The sequence below is a fragment of the Procambarus clarkii genome, chromosome 30 (genome assembly GCF_040958095.1).
Source record: "Procambarus clarkii isolate CNS0578487 chromosome 30, FALCON_Pclarkii_2.0, whole genome shotgun sequence".
Lineage (NCBI taxonomy): Eukaryota > Metazoa > Arthropoda > Malacostraca > Decapoda > Cambaridae > Procambarus > Procambarus clarkii.
The window spans coordinates 3,316,509-3,341,669 of record NC_091179.1 but is presented as its reverse complement, the minus strand read 5'-3'; the positions used below and the strand labels follow the sequence as shown (position 1 = coordinate 3,341,669).

The 25,161-nt window shown below is 42.0% G+C and overlaps 1 protein-coding gene across 1 annotated transcript in view; it reads left to right on the top strand.

Moving 5' to 3' along the window:
- Positions 1-14,223: 14,223 nt before the first annotated feature.
- LOC123765604 (probable glutamate receptor) overlaps positions 14,224-25,161 on the top strand; it is a gene marked incomplete at its 5' end in the record, with an annotated part of 131,960 nt that continues 121,022 nt past the window's right edge. Inside the window, 3 exons of the mRNA XM_045754280.2 lie at positions 14,224-14,459; positions 14,674-14,802; positions 17,461-17,619. Coding sequence (XP_045610236.2) covers positions 14,224-14,459; positions 14,674-14,802; positions 17,461-17,619 — 524 coding nt within the window. The remainder of the gene's footprint in view (positions 14,460-14,673; positions 14,803-17,460; positions 17,620-25,161) is intronic.

The following is a 25,161-nucleotide window of genomic DNA, read 5'->3' as shown; positions in this document are numbered from 1 at the left end:
GCCAACTTGGGGACAGTAAGCCTCAAAGAATTCAGTATATAGGCAAGACAACAACATCTCTTTCCAGGCGATTAACGATGCATAAGCAACAGGGCTCCATTAATTAACATATACTCTCTTCCCATAAGCAGACCATCACCAGAGAAGTCTTAAAAAAAAACACGGAAGTCATCGATAGATACAGCGATAGCAGGCGGCTAGATATCTGCGAGGCACTACACATTAAGAAGTCGACACCAGCAATCAAAAGCCAATTAATGCACAACTATATTCTACCCACTTCAAGACTCTGCACCAATATAGAAGCATCAAGAAATATGGGCCAATAAGCCCTTTGCAGTTACTTCCATTCTTCCCTTTAACTTACAAAATATTATACCCATTATTTCGTGTTCTGTCTTGTGTTGAAAGTTTGTTTTCACCTCATCCAAAACTGTTGTAACATATCACCTCACCCAAATGCAGGTATAAAAAATCGAAGATGTTTAAGCTCTGTTCTGTTATAGTTGTGTGTGTGTAAACTAAAGTCTTTGAAAATGTAATAAGTTTTACAAAACGCTCTCAAGTGTTGCGTCAGACTAGAAATAAAAATGAATTTTGGAGAATTGATTTCTCAGTTACCATCAACAGTAAAGAAAAATGTAAGAAACATTGAGAAAATTCGTGTTAGAATTTTTAATCTTACTTTTTCGGTCATATTTAATAATATATGTCTACAGGAAAGACTGCTACCAAAATATACTAATATATATATATATATATATATATATATATATATATATATATATATATATATATATATATATATATATATATATATATATATATATATATATATATATGCAATTATTCAAACAAGATATTATATTCAATATAATAAACTAATATAAAATAATAATGTTAATTGTATTAGCTATTATTTTTATGATTAATTATACTGGAGAATTACATTTACATGATATTTTCAAATTTAAATGATAAGATTGAATAGATTCAGGTATGCAAAGATTCTGTTAATGAAACGGTTAAGTTACTGAAAGATTAAGTCAGAACTTACAGATACTAATTAATGGATCGTTGCCCCTCAGCCTAACGACTCTCAATTTATACGTGGACGTATTAATGTTATAAAACATGCAAATTGCCCAATCTATACTCTAAAACAATCAATAACTTATATAAAAAATTGAGAACTGAAGCCTATCTGACAAGTTGCCAGATGGTATCTCTCTTGATGAGATAGGGCTCTGTATTTTGATGGTATCACAGCTATGCTGCAGAATAGATTATATGTAGAAGTTGCTAAGATATCAAATATACGCTGTTGATGAAGTTACTAAGATATACGAATATATCTTGGTTGATGAGGTGGGTAGTGGTTAGCGTGGCGAGTCCCTTAGTACATGAACTCGCCCTCACTACTCAGAATATGTCATTATGATTGATTTTCTAGATTAGATGTATGTATATAGTTCAGGAATTCTCTGAGTATCTTAGAAAGTAATCACTCATGATATAAGATTAGTTTGTGCGAAGTCCTATGATAAAGGTCTCTAGCGCAGTCACGTGCTTTCACTGTTTGTAAACACTGGGATCTTTTTATGGTGGTGTTGGGCGCTTGAACAACTTGTCACTCCCACCATGCTCTCGGTAGGCGGGTGACTGGTCATGATATATATATGATTTATTTCTCGTCTAGACGATTAATTTTAGATAAAGTGGGATTATAAACTAAATATATAGTGGATTTAATAATTATTGATGATACTTTTAGTTCAAATGGATTTATAATAACAGATTTGAATTAACCATTACCGTAAATCGATTGATGTTCCAGCAGTATATTAATTAACATCTCCTTCTCGAAGCTTCTAGATCTTTGAGATTGCTTATACAAAGTCACGTAGGCATTCGGAGCCAATGGCAGATGTCACCATTGTGGCATTGTTATGTGGGGTCCAGTTGAATGATTTTGATAAAAGATAATGAATCTGATGTGATTCTGATGAAGTAAAGATATGATTCTGATATGATATAGACATAATACATTTATTAGATTATAATATTGATATAGTGGTTGGAATTTACGGCATAGGTCAATGCTTCTGGTATTAATTTCAGGTTGTAATTAAAGTAGATGTTTCATGGAAGTGGTCCAGTCACACCATACTGGAACCCATGTGTTCTTATTGCCTATTTGTGAGAGACATGATTCTTATAATTTTTGAATCAATCCATATTTTACAGTTCCATGAATTTAAGATTGCTGGTACAAGGGTCATTTATAACTTGGTGTTCCACTTATGAACAGCACAAATAAATTCCCAAGAAATTATATTATCAAATAATATGTAATTAAAGTCTTCTTGTGAGTTTAACATGACGCCCAACATCAACAGAAAAACATGTTACACTGAGAGCAATGGTTGGAGTGTTGGATGCTGCTTTATCAACACATGACCATCTCCGCTGCTCTGTTTTCATCTTCACAGACGCCGCCTTCTCCGACCCTTCTACCATCGCTGTAAGGAAGGGTAACTGGAAGCAAGAAACTTGAGTCAAAATAGGGAACTAATATGCAATTATTAATGAAAAAAATAATTTAAAAACATATTATATTACATAAAATTTTATGTAATATATTACATAATATGTATGTATCATATTACAAAATATATCTCTCATAATATTAATCTGTTAGATTATTTTCTTGCAGTTACTAGAGCAGTTACGAATCCCAGGAGGTGTGGGCGTCTTCACGGTCCCTGATGATATCTCACATGGTAACTTTACACACTGGGAGTTTCTGCTGGTGCTTTCTCAGGCTCGGAAGGTTGGTGGTAGTCATTACTGTTGGTGCTGGTAGGTCACTCACATTACTGCTGGTAGGTCACTCTCACATTATTGCTGGTGCTGGTAGGTCACTCACATTATTGCTGGTGCTGGTAGGTCACTCACATTATTGCTGGTGCTGGTAGGTCACTCTCACATTATTGCTGGTGCTGGTAAGTCACTCTCACATTATTGCTGGTGCTGGTAGGTCACTCTCACATTATTGCTAGTGCTGGTAGGTCACTCTCACCTTACTGCTGGTGCTGGTAGGTCACTCTCACCTTACTGCTGGTGCTGGTAGGTCACTCTCACCTTACTGCTGGTGCTGGTAGGTCACTCTCACATTATTGCTGGTGCTGGTAGGTCACTCTCACATTACTGCTGGTGCTGGTAGGTCACTCTCACCTTACTGCTGGTGCTGGTAGGTCACTCTCACCTTACTGCTGGTGCTGGTAGGTCACTCTCACATTACTGCTGGTGCTGGTAGGTCACTCTCACCTTACTGCTGGTGCTGGTAGGTCACTCTCACATTACTGCTGGTGCGGGTAGGTCACTCTCACATTACTGCTGGTGCGGGTAGGTCACTCTCACATTACTGCTGGTGCTGGTAGGTCACTCTCACATTACTGCTGGTGCGGGTAGGTCACTCTCACATTACTGCTGGTGCGGGTAGGTCACTCTCACATTACTGCTGGTGCGGGTAGGTCACTCGCACATTATTGCTGGTGCTGGTAGGTCACTCTCACATTATTGCTGGTGCTGGTAGGTCACTCTCACATTACTGCTGGTGCGGGTAGGTCACTCTCACATTACTGCTGGTGCGGGTAGGTCACTCTCACATTACTGCTGGTGCTGGTAGGTCACTCGCACATTATTGCTGATGCTGGTAGGTCACTCTAACATTACTGCTGGTGCGGGTAGGTCACTCTCACTTCACTACTGAGGTGGGGAGGTCACTCTCACTTCACTACTGAGGTGGGGAGGTCACTCTCACATTAGTGATGGTGGTGGTAGGCCACTCTCACTTCACTACTGAAGTGGGTAGGTCACTCTCACTTCACTACTGAAGTGGGTAGGCCACTCTCACTTCACTACTGAGGTGGGGAGGTCACTCTCACATTAGTGATGGTGGTGGTAGGTAACTCTCACGTCACTACTGAGGTGGGGAGGTCACTCTCACATCTCTACTGAGGCAAAAAAGTCACTCTCACATTGTGGGGGAATTTCCTAGCAGGTAGTGTCATTAAAAGTCATTGATGATATCGAGTGGACTGTTTTATGAAAAACGTGTACTGTATTAAGATTCTTGAACTTCAGCTGAGTATTTCCCTATACTCATATGTTGGGGGTTATTTAGTGGTAGCATACCTATCAATAATTCTCGAGTGATTGGAAAATTGTAATAATGGTTAAGTAACTAAACTATGATTTTAAAAGTATTATTAAAAAAAAGGATTATGTTAAAAGTATTATTTATTTTGTTAGAAGTATTATTTTAAATACTCAAATGGCTATTTCTGTTCAGAAGGTATCAACATGAGTACAAATGGGCATCGGGTTAATCAGGCAGGTATGCAGCACGTGGCTTATGGCGGCTGTCCCATATGTGTCGACTAGTTTATGTCGTCTGGGTCCCTGATTATCACCACAGTACTGGCAAAAATTTACAACGTAACTACTGCAAATATTACCTATCACAGATATATCACGTTCAGTAGAATTAGTTATTTACTTATAAGAGGATCACCATGAATTTTGGGATCACTTTCGTTATAACTGGTCATCTCTCAATTTTACTATTAAAAGGCCAATTAATTTGTATAGACAAGACAATAGACAAACCGGTACGGGGTACACTCGTAATTGGAGGTCGTAGCAGCTGTAGAATGCTGTAACGGCACGGATGTCGAAGATGGACATGGCTGCTAAGTTTGCTTTCTCACGAGACCCGTTCTTGATAATAATCGTTACTCTTCCTTCCCTGGGCTTAGACACGTTACTAGTCTCGCCCCTAATTGATGCCCATTTACTAACGAGGACAAGAGGGTGTTATTTTATGCAGCATTTTATCAGTTTCAATCACCGAAAACAGTTTTTTACTGTTTGTAATGCTTGATAGCAAGTTTCCAAGAAAGTAAAATTGTATTTAATGTACATAAAATTTATGGCATGACTATTTCATCTCCGATTGATTCGACTAGTCATGTTGGGTATATTTCGCCTCAGGGAGAAAGTTACTTAGTTCTATCTAAACTTTACTTAAGTTCAGGCTAATATAATACTTTTAAAATATAGTCAAGTTGTAGACTGGAAGAATTAGGAATTTGGGAGAAATAATGGTCACGTTACCAATGTTGGCTGATGCACTACTCCTCCATGCTTTCCAGGGAGCTTCTAGACCTTTCCTCACTGGAATATTAATGCAGTTAGTATGGCTAGTTTTGTGACATAACGAATTTAGCTTATTATATCAGAGGTTAGTAATTGGGGTGTCGGAAATTTGCGACATAATTCAAAGTGAGAGAAACTCGGGTCGCAGTTCACTCTTTAGTACTGAAATGAACTAATACTTCCCCTTCGAAATCATAAACTTAAGGTTTGGATACTAATAGTCGTACATCTGTCCGCACAGTACGGATGTCTCATATTAGCGTGACAGATTATATAAGATTTGAGTGGTACTTGGTATCCCTATAGGTAACCCTAGGGTTAGTTTATCATAAATCACCTTCGGATGAGATACTTTGTAACCCTCAAAGATGAAATACAATAGAAATAAATAATAATGGTAAATATATAGAAAACACAATTCGTGTAGTTAATAATTCCCATCCTATTTTGGGTCTGCGCAGTAGATTAAATATTTGCTAGGTTTTGCATTCTTTGGTACAACACTAACCTATTCGTAATCCCACTCTTATTAGGTCAGCACAAAGAAATGGATTAAGCTAGGTTGAGCACTGTTTAGTTCAGCTCTAGCCTAAAGTTATCCTCCCCACATCTAACTAAGGGTTGGTAAGAATTTGATAATACAATGATAAGCAAAAATGGAAAAGTGCAATATTTTGTTTGGATTTGTTTTTTATATAAGAAGTATATACACAGATTATGTTTCGTTTTCTCGCCACAACCTCCTACGGTAGTTGATGGTGTTAAGTAATTTATTCGCCACATATGCCCTCGATTCATGTGAGAGGTATACTCTGGAGAAATATTCTCACGGAATGGTCGAGCTGTAAAATGGATGTATGTGGCTTCCACCTGTACCCCTTCTTTTAAGAACATAATATATGTGATTAACTGTGCATTTATAAAACTCTGAACTAACACCCCCAACGAATATTTTCTGTTGGTTGGTGCGGTTCTATTAGAGTAAACACTATAGCCAATTTATTTGCCTTGAAAGAGTTAATTATGCTCCTGGGATGATTAATTGTCTCAGCTTGGTTACGGGATAGGTGTATGTCATAGCCTTCTAGATAGATTATAGTTAAATGATTTGGCCACTCTAATGCTGCCGTTAATATTAGATTGTTGTGGGAGTTGTGAGTCGTAGCTCCTGGTGACCTAAATGTTTTCACATATACTTCAGGTATAGTGGCAAGTTCTGTTGGTAGTTGACTGTGGCCCACAATTGCCTGACAGTTGAGTTGAGTATTGCTTTTAATTGTTAACTAAGGTTAGACAAGTTAGGCTAGGAAATTGTGGCAGGCTACTTACTACTATAGTTTATAATATAATTATATACTGGTTCTTTATTGGAAATCCTGACATTGGCTCTCCGGTTCGAAATAGACCATAAAATATGTGGGGAATTTCCCAGCAGGTAGATTCATTAAAAGTAATTGATGATATCGAGTGGACTGAATTAGGAAAAAAGTGGACTGTACTATGTTTCTTGGCCTCTGCTGGGTGTTACCCATTACACATATCTTAGGGGGTTATTCAGTGGTAAGTAAGTAAGTAATTATCAAAAGAAGGCACCAAACCGGGAAGGCTATGTAGCACCATCAAATACGCAAAATAATCAGAGGGCGCTAAATATCACCAAGGATGCCAATACGAGAACAAAAACGCATAAGGCGAACGATATCAAAAGTATCCGAGTCACCAAGAATTCTATCGAGGGACAGGTGACCGCGAGGGGCGGTCGGAAAGCAAGACATACGCTCGTCCTGGAAGTCAGGACATTCAAGAAGGACATGCACGACCGTAAGAGGGACAATGCAACTAGGACAATAAGGAGCAGGGCGGTGCTCCATCAAGTGACCATGGGTTAAGCGAGTATGGCCAATACGCAACCTCGCCAGAGCTGTTTCCCACCGCCGGTTACGGTGGAAGGAGGACTGCCACGAGGAAACACAACATTTAAGAGTACGTAGCTTGTTACCAGTAACAGACAACCAAGAAGCCTGCCAACGGGTAAGGACTGAGGAATGGATAACCGGGTAAAAGTCGGAATACGGAATGCCCTTACGAGAGATGGGACAAGAGCGGACAGCTTCCTTGGCGGCAGCATCCGCACGCTCATTTAAAGACACACCAATATGGCTGGGAACCCAACAAAACTCAACCGACTTAAATTTACTATGAACGAGAAACAGCCAATGCTGGATCTCGACAACCACTGGATGAACTGGATTAAAGGACCCGAGAGCCATGAGGGCAGTACGAGAGTCAACAACAACTACAAAGGAAGACTGACAACGAGAAAGTAGGAGACGAAGAGCATAGAGAATAGCATAAAGTTCCGCTGTAAAGATGCTAGTCTCCGGAGGCAAGCGACACATATAAGTGCGATCAGGAAAAACAACAGAGTAGCCAACACCGTCCGCTGACTTAGACCCATCGGTGAAGACAGAAACGGAGCGGGAGTGAGAAGAAAAGTGCTCGAGGAAAAGGCGTTTTAGAACCGTAGGAGGGGTAAAAGCTTTAGTGATACGGGTCAAGGAAGTACAAAACCGCGGAAGAGGGACCCTCCACGGGGGCAAAGAAGGAACAACACGAGGAGAAACATCAGAAATACGAACGGAAAGAGAATCCTGCAGGCGAGATAACCGGACAGAAAGAGGGAGGTGGTGAAGAGGAACAGGAACCGCAGGAGGGGGAAAAGTTAAAGCACGACAGAGGCGAGAGGAAGGATGTTGCAAGGACCGCGCAAGATAGCGAAGACAGTAGCGATCACGGCGGTCCTGGAGAGACAGGAAGCCAGCGTCAACATACAAGCTAAGGACGGGAGTCGAACGAAAGGCACCAGAACTGAGGCGCAACCCAGTATGGTGCAAAGCATCAAGACGGCGAAGAGTAGAAGGAGAAGCAGACGAGTAAGCAGGGCAACCATAATCGAGCTTAGACAGGACGAGAGAAGAATGTAAAGCAAGGAGAGTGCGCCTATCTGCCCCCCAAGAAGTATGGGACAAGACCCGAAGGAGGGTAAGGGCCTTAGAGCACTCAACACGGAGGTAAGAGATATGGGGAGACCAAGACAAACGAGTGTCAAGGAATAACCCCAAAAGCTTCGCGGAATCTTTGTATTCAAGGGGATGACCATAAAGTGACAAAGAGGGACGAAGAACAACCCGTTTCCGCGTAAATGTCATGGCACAAGTCTTAGAAGTAGAGAACTTGAAGCCATGATCAGTGGCCCAAGACGACACGGCATCAATTGCAAGTTGAAGCCGGCGTTGAAGGAGAGGCGAATCATCACCCTGACAACAAAGGGTAAGATCATCGACATAGAGAGCGGAGAAGACACCAGAAGGAAGAGAGGAAAGAAGACCATTGAGGGCACCCAGAAAAAGAGTAGTGCTCAGAACACTACCCTGGGGCACACCTTCATATTGCTGAAAAGAGGGAGAGAGAGCGGTACCAAGGCGCACCCGAAAGGAACGACGAGAAAGGAAGCTGCGGAGAAAGAGAGGGAGATGACCACGAAGGCCAAAAGAATGAAGTTGAGATAGGATATGATAACGCCAAGTGGTGTCGTAAGCCTTTTCCAGGTCAAAAAGGACGGCAACAACGGAGGTCTTCGCAGCAAAAGCAGTACGAATATAGACCTCCAAGTTCACCAGGACATCTGTCGTGCTGCGGCACTTGCGGAAACCAAATTGAGAAGGGGAGAGGAGGTGATGGTGTTCCAGGAACCACATCAGACGAACGTTAACCATACGTTCAAAAAGTTTGCAGACACAACTTGTGAGAGCAATAGGGCGAAAGTCCTTAGGGGAAGTACCCAGAGACCCCGGTTTGCGAACAGGGAGGACAACGGCATCGAGCCAGTCCTCAGGGACTGACGACGACTCCCAGATCCGATTATACAGACTCAGTAAATACTGAGACGTGCTCGGAGGGAGATGGCGAAGCATCTCATAATGAATACCATCGGAGCCCGCCGCCGTAGAACCGCAGAGGGCCAGAGCAGAACGAAGTTCAGAGAGGGAGAAGGGATCATTATAGGGAAGCTGAAGATGAGTGCAGAAATCTAAAGGACGAGACTCAAGGATAGGTTTACGAAGAAGGAAAGATTGGGGAAGATGAAGACCAGAGCTAACAGAAGAAAAGTGGGAACCCAGTTCGGGAGCGACCTGCAACGGGTCCGCCACAAGAGTATCATGGAGGTGAAGGACCGGTGAAACATCGGGAACGAACTTACCCGCTATCTTGCGGATACGCTTCCAGATCTGGGCCAGAGGGGTTTCGGACGTAATTGTTGAGACATAAGATGCCCAACATTCACGTTTAGCCGTACGGATGGCCCTACGGGCCACCGCACTCGCTTTCCGAAAGAAAAGAAAAGAATCGGTCGTCTGCCTACGGCGGTGCCTCTTCCAGGCTGCACGCTTACAGCGGACAGCCCGAGCACAGTCCGCATTCCACCAGGGAACGCACTTCCGTGGACCCCGAGAGGAAGAGCGAGGAATAGAGCGGAGGGCAGCGTTGAAGACAGTGTCATGAAAAAGGAGGAGAGCGCGAGAGAGAGGCAGAAGGGAGAGGTCAGAGAGAGCAGCACTGAGGGTAAATAGGGTCCAGTCTGCCTTAGCAAACTGCCACCTAGGGAAAGAGAGGGAAGGGCGAAAAGAGAAAAAGGAAACAAGGATGGGGAAATGATCACTTCCATGGAGGTCATCAAGAACCTGCCACGTGAAATCCAAGTAAAGAGAAGAAGAGCAGAGAGAAAGATCAAGACAAGAAAGGGCGCGAGTCCGAGAGTCCAAATGAGTGGGCTCACCAGAATTCAGAAGAGACAGGGAAGAAGATAGGAGAAACGGCTCAAGGAGGCGACCCCGGGTATTCGTCAGAACGTCACCCCAAAGAGAATGACGACAATTGAAGTCACCCAGCAGGAGCACAGGCTCCGGCAAGGAGTCTAGGAGGTGTTTCAAATCAGGAAGAGAGAGCGGGACACTCGGGGGGAGATAAATGGAACAAACTGTGTACCATTTCCCCACAAAGATACGAGCAGCAGAACAATGGAGAGGCGAAGGAAAAAGTAAAGGAACAAAGGGAACATCTGCACGAATCAAGAGAGCAGAAGAATTAGAAGCCCCAGCAATGGCTGGGGGGGGGGAGAGAAAGGAATAGCCACGAAAACGACCAGGACGAGCACCAAGCATTGGCTCCTGGAGACAGACACAAAGGGGCGAAAACCGCGAAATCAGAAGTTGGAGTTCGAGGAAATTGGCGTAATAACCTCGAACGTTCCATTGAAGAATGGACAACGACGGGAAGAGAAAGGACAAAAACAGAGAACAAGGAAGAAACAAAGGCGAAAGAGCAACAGAGCACGTTAAAGAATATCAGGGTCGGGATCAGGGTCAGCAAAGTCAGGGTTAGGGGGCATGGGTAAACTGAGCAAAGACGGAGGGAAGGAAACGGGAGAACAGATCAGAGGTGGGCGGGCGGGGTCCGGAGGAGGAGGAGGAAGAGGAGGAGACAACGGAGAGGAGCAGTCAAGGACAGCAGAAGGAAGAGGGGGAGTAGGAAGAGGGGGAGTAGAAAGAGGGGAGCGCACCCCAGCAAGAGCAGCAACCGAAAGGGAAGCAGGGGCCAAAGAAACCTCCATAGCAGGAACAGGGGGCGCAACCACTGAAACGGGAGGGGAAGGAGCAACAGAGCCAGAAGTAGGAGCTAAGGAAGAAAGCGAAGCCTTCTTACCCGCCGGGGAAGAGGAAGGAGAGGAGCCAGGCTTACGCTTCTGACTTAAAGAGACAGGTGTCCCAGCAACTACGTACCGGGCAACGGATTCCAGTGTCTCAACAGGAGAAGCCGAACGAGAGCACACACGACGGCCGTTAGGAGAGCGATGGACATCCGCCTGCACCGACAGGCGGCGGGGAGAGCCGATAGATGGAGGAAGAGGATGGGAAGGAGGATCGGAGGGGGACGAGGAAGAAGACACAGGAGACATGACAGACCGGGTCGAAAGAAGGGGAACCCCAGACAGAGGACCAGGAGGGGGACCCCTCGGGAAAGAACTCAAAGGAACAGAGGAGGGGGCAGTGGGCGTATCAGGGTCCAAGGCCCGGAAACGGTTGAGAGTCTGAGGAAGGGGGGAAGGACGAGGAGAGGAAGAGCGCAACACGCGAGCATAAGAGATGTTAGTATAAGGCGGGAGCCGGCGAACCTGGCGCCTCGCCTCAGGAAAAGACAAACGCTCCCGGTGCTTCAGGTTAAGGACGGCCGCCTCAAGCTTGTAATGGACACAGGCACGGGAGAACGTAGGATGGGCCTCACCGCAGTTGAGGCAGCGAGCTTGGGAAGAAGTGCACTCCGACTTAGAGTGACCTTCACTCCCACACAAAGGACAGAGAGAGACAGTCCCAGAGCAGCAGAGGGCACCATGCCCAAACCTCCAGCACTTATTACAAAGTCGAGGAGAAGGAATATACTCCTGGACAGAGCACCTAGCACCAGCAAGAATGACAGAGGATGGAAGGGTCCTACCATCAAAGGTGATCTTCACAACGCGAAGGGGTTGACGGTGACGACCACGAGGGGGACGAGTAAACGAGTCAACCTGGAGGACAGAATGGCCTTGGGCATCAAGGATATGCCGAATATCATCGTGGCAATCCTGCAGATTCCGAACACCGGTTGCAATATGGGGTGGGAGGAGAATAGTGCCAACACTGGAATTCATCTGAACGTTCTTGGAGACCCGAACAGGGATCTCGCCAAGGCAAGATAAGGCAGCCAAGCGGGAAGCCGCATCCTGAGAAGGAGCAGCAACGACACGTGTACCGAGACGAGTGGGGTTGAAAGTAACACACGCATCCACGGAATCTACAAGATGCCGATGGAGGGAGAAATCGTCAGGAGGCGCAGAATCAAGAGGGAGGAGATCAAAATATTTGGCCCATGAAGCAGGACCAAACAAGGCCTGATACGCATCAGCACGGGAAGGAATCGAGCGAGTGCGGTTGGGGCGCGAACGGCGTTGAGAACCCCTAGAGAGAGAGGGGTTAAAAGGCGCAGTAGTCACAACGAAAGACTTAGCCACACCAGGGGACGAAGTGGTCACCACCGGGGGCTGGAGGCTCGACCCAACCTCAGAGGAGGGAGGGGAGCTGGGGGAAGAAGTCAGGACGGTCAAAGGAGGAGCAAGGTCGGGGCCCAACGCAGCGGGAGCTACAGAGCCTGGTCTTCCAATACAGGCCGACTCGGGGGCTTGGTCGCCCACCCCACGAGCCTGAGAGGGTACAACGGAAACATTCAACGACATAGAGACGAAAAGTGACAAATTCATCCACGAATGTGCCCCCATACCCACCATGGAGCCACAATTAGAGGCAGGACACCCAACTTGAAGCTATCGCTGATCATGCCGGGGCCCCCTAGGGGTGCGTCGTGAGTATACGCCCCACAAACGCCACCTTAAGAACCGTCAGTCCGTCGAGATCGGGTTCAGCGACGAAAGGGGGATTGACAATAAAAGGTTCCCCCTCGCTCGAGACGTCGGGTACTACAGTTCTACGGGTGCAAGAGTATGCCTCCTCAAGCACCCGGGCGTCAAAATAGAAGAAGTCCAAAGAAAGAATCCAAAACAAGCAAAAGGCCGGCAGGAAACGACAAGCAGATAGGAGAAGAGGGGGGAGAAAAACGAAACATAAGGAAAAGGAAAAGCGATCCGGCACAATTGGAGAAGACAGCAGCAGGAGTGCAAGGCCAGAAAAGGACAGAGGACTGCCCAACGGAGCATCACACTCCGGCAGCCGTCCACCAAGCCCCCTCACGACGCCAACGGGCCGGAAGGGGAGGGGGTATTCAGTGGTAGCTTATCCATCAATAATTCTCGATTGATAGGAAAATCGTAATACTGCTTAATTAACTAAACTGATATTATTTTAAATACTCAAATGGACTTATCTATCTAGAAGTATTTGTACTCAACGTGAGTACAAATGGGCATCGAGTTAATTAGACAGGTAAGCAGCGCGTGGCTTATGGCGGCTGTCCCATATGTGTCGACTAGTTGATGTCGTCTGGGTCCCAAATGATCTCCACAGTTCTGTCAAAAATTTACAACGTAATTACTGCAAATATTACCTATTACAGATATATCACAGTCAGTAGTATTAGTTTTTTAATTATAAGAGGTTCACCATGATTTTGGGGATTGCTTTTACTATAACCAGTCATCTATTTATTGCACTATTAAAAGGCCAATTAATATGAAAAGGCTAGATATTAGAAAAACTGCAAACAGGGTACACTCATAATTGGAGGTTGCAGCAGCTGCAGAATGTTGTAATTGCACGGATGTCAAAGATAAGCATGGCTGCTAAGTTTGCTTCGTCACGAGGCCAGTTCTAGATAAACAATCGCTTCTCTTCCTCCCCTGGGCTTAGACACGTTAAAAGTCACAACACTGATTTCTGCTCCTTTCTGCTCGCTTCCTGCGAGGTCAGGAAGACATTATTTTATGCATTATTTTATCAGTTCCAATTACATAAAACAGTTTTTTACTGTTTGTAATGCTGGATTGCAAGTTTCCAAGAAAGTAAATTATACTTAATATATTTGAAATTTATGACGTGTCTAGTTCATCTCCAATTGACTCGACTAGTCACGTTGGGTATATTTCGCCTTAGGGAGAAAGTTACTTAGTTCTGTCTGAGCTTTACTTAAGTCCAGTATAATGTAATACTTTTAAAATATTATTAAATTGTAGACTGGAAGAATTAAGTATTTGTTAGAAATAATAGTCACATCGTCAATGTTGGCTGACGCAATACTTTTCCATGCTTTCCAAGGAGCTTCTAGACCTTTCCTCACTGGAATATTAATGCAGTTGGTATGGCTAGTTTTCTGACATAACGAATTTAGCATATTATATCAGGGATTAGTAATCGGGGTGTCGGAAATTTCCGGCACGCATAACATCTACTATGTTGTCGTCAACAGGTGCGGCAGGTGTCATGGTGCGTGACGGTGGTGGTGGTGAGCGACGACCTCGCCTTCCTCACCGCCTTCGCTCAGTGGTCCTTCAAGGGCCGCCTCCTGGTGTGTTCGACGAGGCTCCTGGTCGTCACCCGCCTCCCCCTCCACCACCTGCAGGTCCTCCATGGGCTGCTCTCCATGACCAACTCCATGCTGCTTATTATTCATGACTCACTTGATAGTTTCAGGTACGTAACTGCATGATGGCATTAGGTTTTCCCAGTTAAGGTTAGGCTAATGAACTATTTTTCATTATTACTAATATTTTCCGAATCAATAACATATCGGTTAATGACTATGTGCTACACACATGTACTCACCTAGTTGTACTCATTTAGTTGTGCTTGCGAGGATTGGGCTTTGGTTCTTTGGTCCTGCCTCTCAACATGCGTCCCCGCACAGGTGTGATATGTATGTACAGCTGCCGTACACTCCCAGGGAAGCCCAGGCGCTGAAGGTGGCCTCATGGGTGCCCCACCGAGGCCTTGCTCTCACCTCCAGCCTCCCGCTCTTCCCTGACAAGTTCTCAAGGTGAGTACGGTACTGTCCCGGCGAAGCCCAGGCGCTGTAGGTAAGTAATTATCAAAAGAAGGTTCAATATCTAGGAGATTATTTACAACCGGTCGTGCCGTAGAATAATCAAAAGGTCCTCACTATAATACAATACATCAAAACAAGAGAACAAAGACCAAAAGAAAAGTTGAAGTAATAGTATTGGGCTCACCAAGGATACTACTGAGTGTCACGTGACAGAAATGTATATCGGGAAAGCTATGTGTTCCCCTTCTAAATCTTCATTCGTCATTGCATGACTTCTTAATAAATGATTCCATTTCACATAAGATTAATTGTCTTATTAATTAGATTTAATATTAGCAATATTTTGGTGAACATTAAAAAGTTGAGTTTGTTATTAATACCTGTACAGAATTTTTCCACAACTGTGAAATATTTGATGAGAGAGCAGTAGTGCATGCATAGTAGGGTAAATATTTGTAAATTCCTTATCTTTTCTGTTTTATAGTCTCTGATACCGTACTTCACGAAAATCTCGCTGAAAATTAGGAGACTCTTGGTATTCTGTCGTTATCCTAAGTATGATTAGAGCTTTATTAATGAAAATCGAGTATAGAGTTAATATAGACGGAACTTAGTCCGCTTGGAACTAAATCATCAGAAGCAAAATACTTTTTGCTACTAAAGATTGGTCTCGCCAGATTATTGGATTTATGGGTTTCATAAGACTGTATATCCAGGGCAAGGCGGAGGACTGGGTCATAAATCTAGATATCATCTGTGTCTCGTTATTGAGAAGACAGTCCTGGATTCAGGATTAGAACAAGATAATTGGACTTCCTACAAGCATACCTCCAAGAGTAATTCTGACTTTAAAAACTCACTTGTAAACTTCCCTTGCAAAAACTTCCCTTGTAACACCCGATTAACACTTCACTTTGTAACACCAGCTTAACGCCAGCTTGCCAGACCCACTTTGACCCAAAAGTGTACTGAACAATACTCTGCTAAATGTGAACCCTAAATATGAGGACCTTAGACATAATACAGGGTACAAAACACAATCAAATGTGCCCATAGTAGGAAAACAGCATGTAAAAGATTTGGGAATAATGATGTCTGATGACCAAGCAAATATTGGGTCAGCCAGAAAAATGATAAGATAGATTACGAGAACTTTCAAATAAGGGATACCATCACAATGGTTGTACTGTACAAATTACTTGTACTGTCCCGTCTTGAGTGCTGCTCAGTACTCATTTTTTTCCCTTCAGAGCAGGAGAGATTGCTGAAATAGAGGGAATACAGAGAACATATACGGCATACATAGACGCGATAAAGCACCTAAATTATTGGGATCGTCTCAAAGCTCTCCAAATGTACTCACCTGAAAGGAGACGAGAGAGATATCAAATAATATACACATGGAAAATACTGGAGGGCCGGGTCCCAAATCTACCCAGTTAAATAACAACATACTGGAGTGAACGATATGGAAGAAAATGCAGAATAGAACCAGTGAAGAGCAGGGGTGCCATAGGCCTAATCACAAAACACTGTATAAAAATTAGAGGTCCATGGTTGTTCAACATCCACCCAGCGAGCATGGGAAATATTGCCGGAACAACCGTGGACATCTTCAAGATAAAACTAGATAATTTTCTCCAAGGAGGGGTCGGACCAACCGGGCTGTGGTGGATATGTGGGCCTGACGGCCGTTCCAAGCAACAGCCTAGTAAACCAAACTGTCACAAGTAAAGTCTGACCTCGGACCGGGCTTGTGGAGTAGAAGAACTCCCAGAACCACCATCAAGCAGATATGTATTCTTCTCAATGGGGACAATCTGCTGTTATACCTTAATAATAAACACTGCCACATCTTCCCTACTTCAGGTGTATGACTGGATTACTGCCTCCCAGGGAAGACGGAGTCCAGTAATAAATAATCGTTAATGACGTAGGAACTATTGGAATTTAATTACTTGGGAATAATTATGGAAATTCTTTAATAACTTCCTAAAGACAAACTAGACCTAATATACTCCAAATAGGATACCTGGAAGTTATCTTGAGGTTACCTTGAGATGATTTCGCGGTTTAGCGTCCCCGTGGCCCGGTTCTCGACCAGGCCTCCGTTTTGTTACACACCCCCTAGGAAGCAGCCCGTAGCAGCTGTCTAACTGCCAGGTACCTATTTACTGCTAGGTAACAGGGGCATCAGGGTGAAAGAAACATTTTGCCTATTTGTCTCCGCCTACACCGGGGATCGAACCCGGAACCTCAGGACCACGAATCCGAAGTGCTGTCCACCCAGCTGTCAGGCGCCCAGGCATCAGGCGTCAGGGACACAGGGAAAAAGTCAAAACCAATTGGGTTCTTTAAGACTCAGAATTAAAGATTCCCCCCCCCCCCAAACGGGGGGTTGGAAGAATAAATCATATATTGATATGATTTACTAATAAAGCTATGCATTTAATTAACCGACAGTTAGAAAATTACATGGAATATCTTTTCAATGTGCTGTTAAGCATATTTTATAATATTAATAAAATTAAGAAGGTAGCTTTTATTAGTAATTACTAAATGAATGTTTTAATTAGAACTCGTAATTGGCCTAGATTTTCCAGGATTACTGTAGTAAACTAAGCTTTGTATTATTTTATCTGTTGTTAGATTTCTTCAGCGGCCGACTTTGAAGCTGGCGACGGAGATAAACTCACTGACTGTTATAGTTGCCGAGAAGGAAGCTGGGACCCAAGATGGAGGGATGTTAACGTATAGAGGACCCACGACAGACCTGGTGTCCTACCTTGCCACAGCTCTTAACTTCTCGTAAGTAACTGTTTGTAGAGTCTGCAGCAGATGTATTTCACCCCTGGGGCATCAACCTATGAAATTTTCAGGGCTGATGAATAGGTCTAAATCTTTCTAGACCTGTAAAGCCACAGATCACTATATTGAAACATAATTGCATAATCTAGCCCCAACAAATACTACAGGCAACACACGACAAAACTCAAAATCCAACCCAGGTTACTATGCGCAACTACTAAACTATACTCCAAAATACCAGTTACGATGGAGGAATTACCCTGCCAATTTTTCTACTGATAACCATTTAACTCAAGTTCACCATACTGCAGGTGAGGAAACACAGGAGGAAATGATGTTGATCGAGTTAGGACTGAGAAACTGATTCAGAGGTATAAAACAACCGTAGAATTAGTTAGGAGGAAGGGAGGAATCCCAATCATATGTGGAATTCTTCCAAGAAAGGGAGTTTGAAATGAATGGTTGTCGAGGGCCCTTGGTGTCAATTGCCGGCTGGAGAGATTTTGCAAATCAAATGCAATATCTTTCATAGATAACTGGGAACACTTCTATGGAGGAAACGAAATGTATGCTCGGAATGGGGTGCATCTATCGAGGGCTGGAGGTGTTGTTGTTGCGAACTCGTTGGAACCAGTGGTTGGAGGCGTTTGTTTGGGTTTAAACTGTTAGCAGATAGTTGTATGGGAATTGATATGGAGGAAGGAGGTAATAAAAGTATATGTTTGTGGAGGAAAGAAATTGGCAAAATGATCAGGGAAAGAGAAGGGCCTCAAAATAACAATACACTTAGCGCATATTACACTAAGAGTAGAAGTCTATGAAACAAAATAAACGAATTAAATGCTTATATCTCTGCAGAAAAAAAAATATATATTATTGCACTTACCGAAACGTGGATGAATGTAGAAAATAGAGAACTATTAGCTGCATATCAGATAAATGGATTTAAACTATTTCACACAGATAGATATATTAGACGAGGAGAGGGAGTAGCCATATATGTTAGGGACAATTTGAAATGTAGTCTCAAAGAGGGAATCAAAACTGAGCCACACACAGAAACTATTTGGATAGAATTAAACGAAAAAGCAAATAATTTTGTAATGGGAGTTATATATAGGCCACCAAATTTAGGCAGAATGGAAGCAAAGGATCTATGGAATGAAATATCTAGAGCATCTAGGTCTAAAAGTATTTGTGTCTTGGGTGACTTTAATCTTAGTGTAATAAAGTAGATTAACAGAACAGGGAATACCGAAGCAGAAGATTTTATAGAATTAATTGACGATTGCATTCTTATGAAACACATTAAGGATCCAACGTGGGAAAATAATATTTTAGATTTAGTGTTAACTAACAGGGAAACACAGATTAATGACATCGAAATTAAGAGTGTACTAGGGAACAGTGATCACAAAGGAATCAGATTAAGCATAGAATTGAATAGATCCGTGGGAGAAAATTCTGTTGAAGTTCCAGATTTTCGTAAAGCTAATTTTAATACCCTAAGAAATTGTTTGGATCAAATAGATTGGAAAGTCTTGGGCATAGGGGGTGGGCCAGTCTTGGAGCAAGACGTGAACTCAGCGATGTGTGATGTAAAGGATTTGGATTTGGATTCAAAATATAACAAATTTACAAATATTCTAAGCAAAGCACAGGAAAATAGTATACCTTACAAATTGAATAGATCAAATACAAATGACCCAAAATGGATAACAAAAGATCTGAAAAACCTTATAGGTAGAAACAGAGCTTGGTACAAAAGGATTAAGAATAGGGAATTCAGTTTAGAACAAGAATTTGCACAACTGGTTAGAAATGTTAAAAAAAGAGATAAGGAAAGCAAATAGAAACTATGAAGTTCGTATAGCAGGCCAAGCAAAGGCAAATCCTAAAGTTTTTTTTTCCATTTATATCGAACAATGGTTAGGGAAAGGATAGGACTATTAAAATCCGAGACAGGTCAGATAACGGATAATGACGAAGAAATGAGTAGTATTTGTAATAAATATTTTATCTCTGTATTTACTAAAGAAGAACTTAACTCTATACCTTCAGCCAAACAAGTGTATGTAGGTGGGGACGTGGACAGGTTGAATAGTCTAACAGTTACCAGGGGTGATTTTATTAAACAAATAGTAAAACTTAAACCAAACAAATCCCCAAGGCCGGATGAACTGTTTGCCAGGATGCTTAAAGAATGCAAAGAGGAGCTTTGCGAGCAATTGTGTGCCTTATTTAATAAATCATTAGAGTCAGGCAGAGTGCCAGAGTCGTGGAAGGTTACAAATGTGGTACCTATTTTTAAAAAAGGAGATAGATCACTTGCATCAAACTATCGGCCAATTAGCCTTACGTCTATTGTGGGAAAGTTATTAGAATCGATACTTGCAAATACCATTTGTCTTCATCTTGAAAAACATTAATTAATAAATGAGCCACAACATGGTTTTACAAATGGCTGTTCATGTTTAACAAATTTGCTATAATTTTATTCCAGCATAGTTGGGGCAGTTGATAGTGGTATGGTTTGTGTGGGACATTTGGGGCTTGACTCTATTTATTTAAATATTAATGTAATGAAATCAATTACGAAGGACCACCCGCTTTTATAGTAAAGAGGGAAACTAATAAAATGTGATCATTTGAAATTCCTAGAGGAACCAGTAACTATGGATAAATACAAGAAAATATAATCACTTGAATAATTAATGGGCTGTATATATAATTTAATTGAATCAAAGCCTCAAACACCTACATTGGGGGGTTATTGCTAGAACTTCATATATGTCTAGGAACTAGTGTGGTTCGTACACCAGTTCATTATGTAATAACTTAATCCTATGACCAATTATAGAACCAATAGAGAATTTGTCACCAATAGGAACATGATTATGAATATCAGAAATTAATGATTATAATAAACACGTGTTAAATCCAGTGAACAGTGATCAATAGTAATAATTCAATACAGATAATTTAATTAATGGAATTCGGAAAAGGGTCTTAGCTTGAAGACGTTTTCCAAGACATCAGTCATGAATCATCCTCGGAATCTCCTGAACTCATCATGGAACACTGGGAGATGATTAACACGGGAAAGTAACAGCTCGGGGAATTCTTCACACGCAAGCTGTAAATCAAGATATATTACGTAGCAACATATTAGGCTGCTAAATATCTATATTCAAGAAATTAGAAATGGAGAGTGGAAATTTATACTAACATGTGTTTTATTTATGTCGCTCGGCGTGACGACAAGCTACCCTGCTGTAAACTATCTCTAATGATGCATCAAAAGGAAATAAGTGTACTTAGCTAATAGGGCACTGTGTAAGTTGAAGCTTGCCGAAGCTCGCGTCCTAGGCTCTAGCGTCGTAATAGCGAACACGTGGCGTTTAGCCTGGCCTAGATGTCGACGCCCTTCTCTGGCCGGTCACGATGGACTACACAGAACAAATTAACAGGTTCCAGGCTGAATGTCAAGTTAATTCTCGTTGACGATTCACCACAATGTATCCTATGACGCTGACACCAGCCAAGTTGCTCAATTCCGCAACTAATCTTCACACCGCACAGTGGCGACTTTCCTCTCTCGTCGACGCCTCCACACGCTCTCGGTGGCGTCTCCTCGATTAATGGCGTCTTCCCTGCCTCGCTCCGCGTCCCGCATTCGCTACACAAATTATTTACTGCGAATAATATTATTTCTCGCAGTTGCGACTAAAATGCTTGGATAATGACGGGTTTATAATTCAGAGGAGTTAAATATTATCATTTGCTCGTTTTACGATGGTAAACGAGCAATGGAGATGAATTTAATTCTCTCCATGGCATTCACGCGTGACGTTAAATTTATTACCAGATAACAGTTGTAACTAGAAACGCTCTTTTTGGCATTATTTGGGAGTCAGGTTATTGGTAAATAATTATCACACAGAACACTGTTGTTTTTTAGAGAATCAAACTCAATTCTCTGACACACTGGATATAGATGTGTTTATTATGGTGGAATCTGACGCAACACTGGCGTCTGGTGACATAAGAATTCTAGCGTTATTGTACAGATACAATTATTAGTACATGTGAACTCTACGGTTGGTTAATTTTAGTTACTACAGTGATTAGTATATTTAGTAATAATTAATAATAATACAACAGTGTTGTATTAGTGTTGGAAATTTCCAACATAACTCCGGGGGGAGATTTATCGGGTCGCAGTGTAATGTGGAGTACTGACATACCCACCCCGAAGTTGGTATTAATATTAGTATGTTAGTATGTTAGTACACACATAACGAATGTCCCGTATTTGTCAAGGACATACAAGAAACTTAAGTCTTGCAGATTTCATGTTAAATGGAACATGTTATTATGAATTACCTAAAGCTAATAACTAAGAAGGCTTACAATAAACTCTGTGACTGGTGTCGCTATGACATGTAATGTGTATGTTACTAAGTCTCAAAGTCTGTAAACTCTCAAGATACTCTAGACAAATAATGTTATTTATAGCCTATACAACAATTAAGAATTAAATCATACAATTCAAATAACGGAGAATCTACTGTGATGTGAATGTTCTGGGTCATTGTGACTTGTAACTGTTTTGTTACTTTACATCACAACACAGTATCATCAAGATTACTTAAATTGGATGAGAAGTTATTTGCTCTTAGTTAGAGCTATAATAGGCTTGTTGTTCCCGTTTGCATTGTTGAACAACTGCTCTAGTGGAAACATGTATTAAATATTGAAACATTAAATGATTAAGTTATCGGTAATCAGGAACTCTCTAAAGCTTACAATAAACTCAACAACTAGGGTCGCAGTGACATGTAATGGTGTATTACGTAGTCGCTGAATCGTTGGCAAACTCATAAAAAGTTCCCAAGAACTGATAACACTATTGTATAAGTTGTATTCTACATTATTATACAGTAAAGTAGTACTGGGACATTTAAGATCAAGGAGACTATGACACTACAGTAAGGTCACTGTCTAGGGTCACTGTGACTTGTAACTATTGAGTTACTAGACAATAACATCACGCAGCATCACGATCACCCCAAAATCGAATGAGGAAATTTAATTTAATGTGCACTGCCGTGCAGTAGTCATTCTGACTGATGGAACAACTAATTTGCTAACTAGCTAAGATAGTGGAAAATTAGAGAACTGAAAAGGTTTGTTAATTAAATCAAGGAAGATTCTGAGTCGACAGTGAGATTGGTAGCCTAGTCATTCTGACTTATGAGCTAATTGAAGTGCAGCTCATAGGCTTGACACGGTAAACTTGTTAATACGAAATCAACCTTTACATGAAATTGAGTTTATTAAATCAGTCTCTATAAGTATAGTCAACTGTAATTAATGGTGAGTACAGATTAGGCTAGTACTCAGTTGACACTAACTAAAGTCCCTAAACCTACCTAAATAAATGGTTTAAATTTCTAACCTACCTAAGTAAGGGACTAAGCTAATTGTGAGCAAAAATGTACTCGAATTAACATTGGGAGCTGTATTGAGCTCATTAACAGGTCGAGCTATATTGAACTCGTGAACATGGTGAGCTATATTGAGCCCTCAACAGTGTTGACAGGGTGAGCTACAGTGATCTCGTTAACATGGGGAGCTATATTGAGCTTGGTAAGCATGTTAACAAGGTGAGTTATATTGAACTCGTCAACAGTGTTGACAGGGTGAGCTACAGTGAGCTCGTTAACAGAGTTAACAGGTAGTATATTGAACTCGTCAACAGTGTTGACAGGGTGAGCTCGTTAACAGAATTAACAGGTTGAGTTATATTGAACTCGTCAACAATGTTGACAGGGTGAGCTACAGTGAGCTCGTTAACAGAGTTAACAGGGTGAGTTATATTGAACTCGTCAACAGTGTTGACAGGGTGAGCTACAGTGAGCTCGTTAACATGGGGAGCTATATTGAGCTCATTAAACATGTCAACAGGGCTCGAAAAACTACAGTGAGCTCGAATTAACGAGGTACAGTATTGCATCGTTCAATTATCATGGCGAGCAGTGCTCGTGGCATGGGGAACATCAAAGCGTTCAATTGTCATGGCGAGCAATATTGAGCTCGTATTCGCATAGGGAACAGTAAGCACTCAATTGTTACGTTAATTCTAAGGTGAGCTATATTCAGCTCAGGAAGCATGTTAATTAACAATGCTGATGTTTAACGATAATGCATTAAACAAAGGGAAATATAAGATTGCTGGAAATTAAATTACTGCTACGACTAATTCTATTCAAGATCGTTTGTAACATTTTCCCAACCTAAACGTTTCACGGGTTATTAGTTCTCTGTAGATTCACTTACGTATTGGTAAGTTTGCAAGTTTGTTCGTGCTGGGTTTCTACAATAATTAAGCAGAAACGAAAGAAAAACAACTCAAACAAAATTGATGCAATTATTTATCACTAACTCTTAGTGCAGAAAACATTGTATTAAGAAGGTTTTCTTGGCAAACCTCAAGCGCAAGTATTGTGGACCAGTGGTCCTAGTGAATTTATAATTACAGAAGTTGCTTGATGACTTCATAGTATTACTAAATTCAGGAAATGCCAGTGGCATTGAGTGCTAGATTCTCTAGCCTAATATTATTAATTACCTATGGAGTACTAGATTCTCTAGCCTAACATTATAATTTACCTAGGAAGACTGAGTGTGGTCAATTACTACTTGTCGAGAATAATTCTAGTTCTGCAGTGGATTCAATGGCTTGGTCGCTGTGACTTGTACTTGTTTGAGTACGGATCACTGGTTTTCCACTGAGAGCTATGAAACATCTCGGCGAATACTAATTGTACTACACTCAATCTGAGTTTATTACTCAGCTGTGTTTCTCCTTTTAGATTGCTGCTAGAGAATTGATTTCCTGCTGACTAATTTATTATTGTTGGCAGGCTAAGGCTTGTTCACATTCAGAACTTTACCTGTAAGTAAGTAGCCACCTGAAGATTGGAGCATATTCATTCCCAATCGTTTAACATGTCCAGTTATGAACTGGTAATAGTAGTCTGCTCCTACTAGTACATCTACATTGTTAAGGCGGTCAGACGTTAACTTGTTGTCAGCCAAATTAATTTCACGTTCCTGCAGGAAGTGGTCTGTGTACCCCAGACCCTTAATATTTAAGTCTAAAGGTATTTGATCTACAACAATGGCTTGGACAGCCTTGGCATGACTACCTAGTCGTACAAACGGTTGAACTACTGAGTATTCATGGGTTCCTCGTTTTATCATGAACCCTGACAAGTTTAATTTTACCTGTCTGATTGGTTGTAAATTGAGTGCCTCTGCTGCTTTCTGAGTTATGAAAGTTCTCTGGGAACCTTGATCAAATAGTCCACGAGTGGTGATCTTGGCTCCTCTGTTCTTTACTTGAAGTTGGGCAGTAGGCAAAGCAGCATCCACTTGAGATGCTTGTGAAGTTACACTGTACACATCTCGCACCTTGCAGCACTGTACTGTTGTAGATTCTCTACCTCCTATTCTAGGATTGACATAATTTGTCCT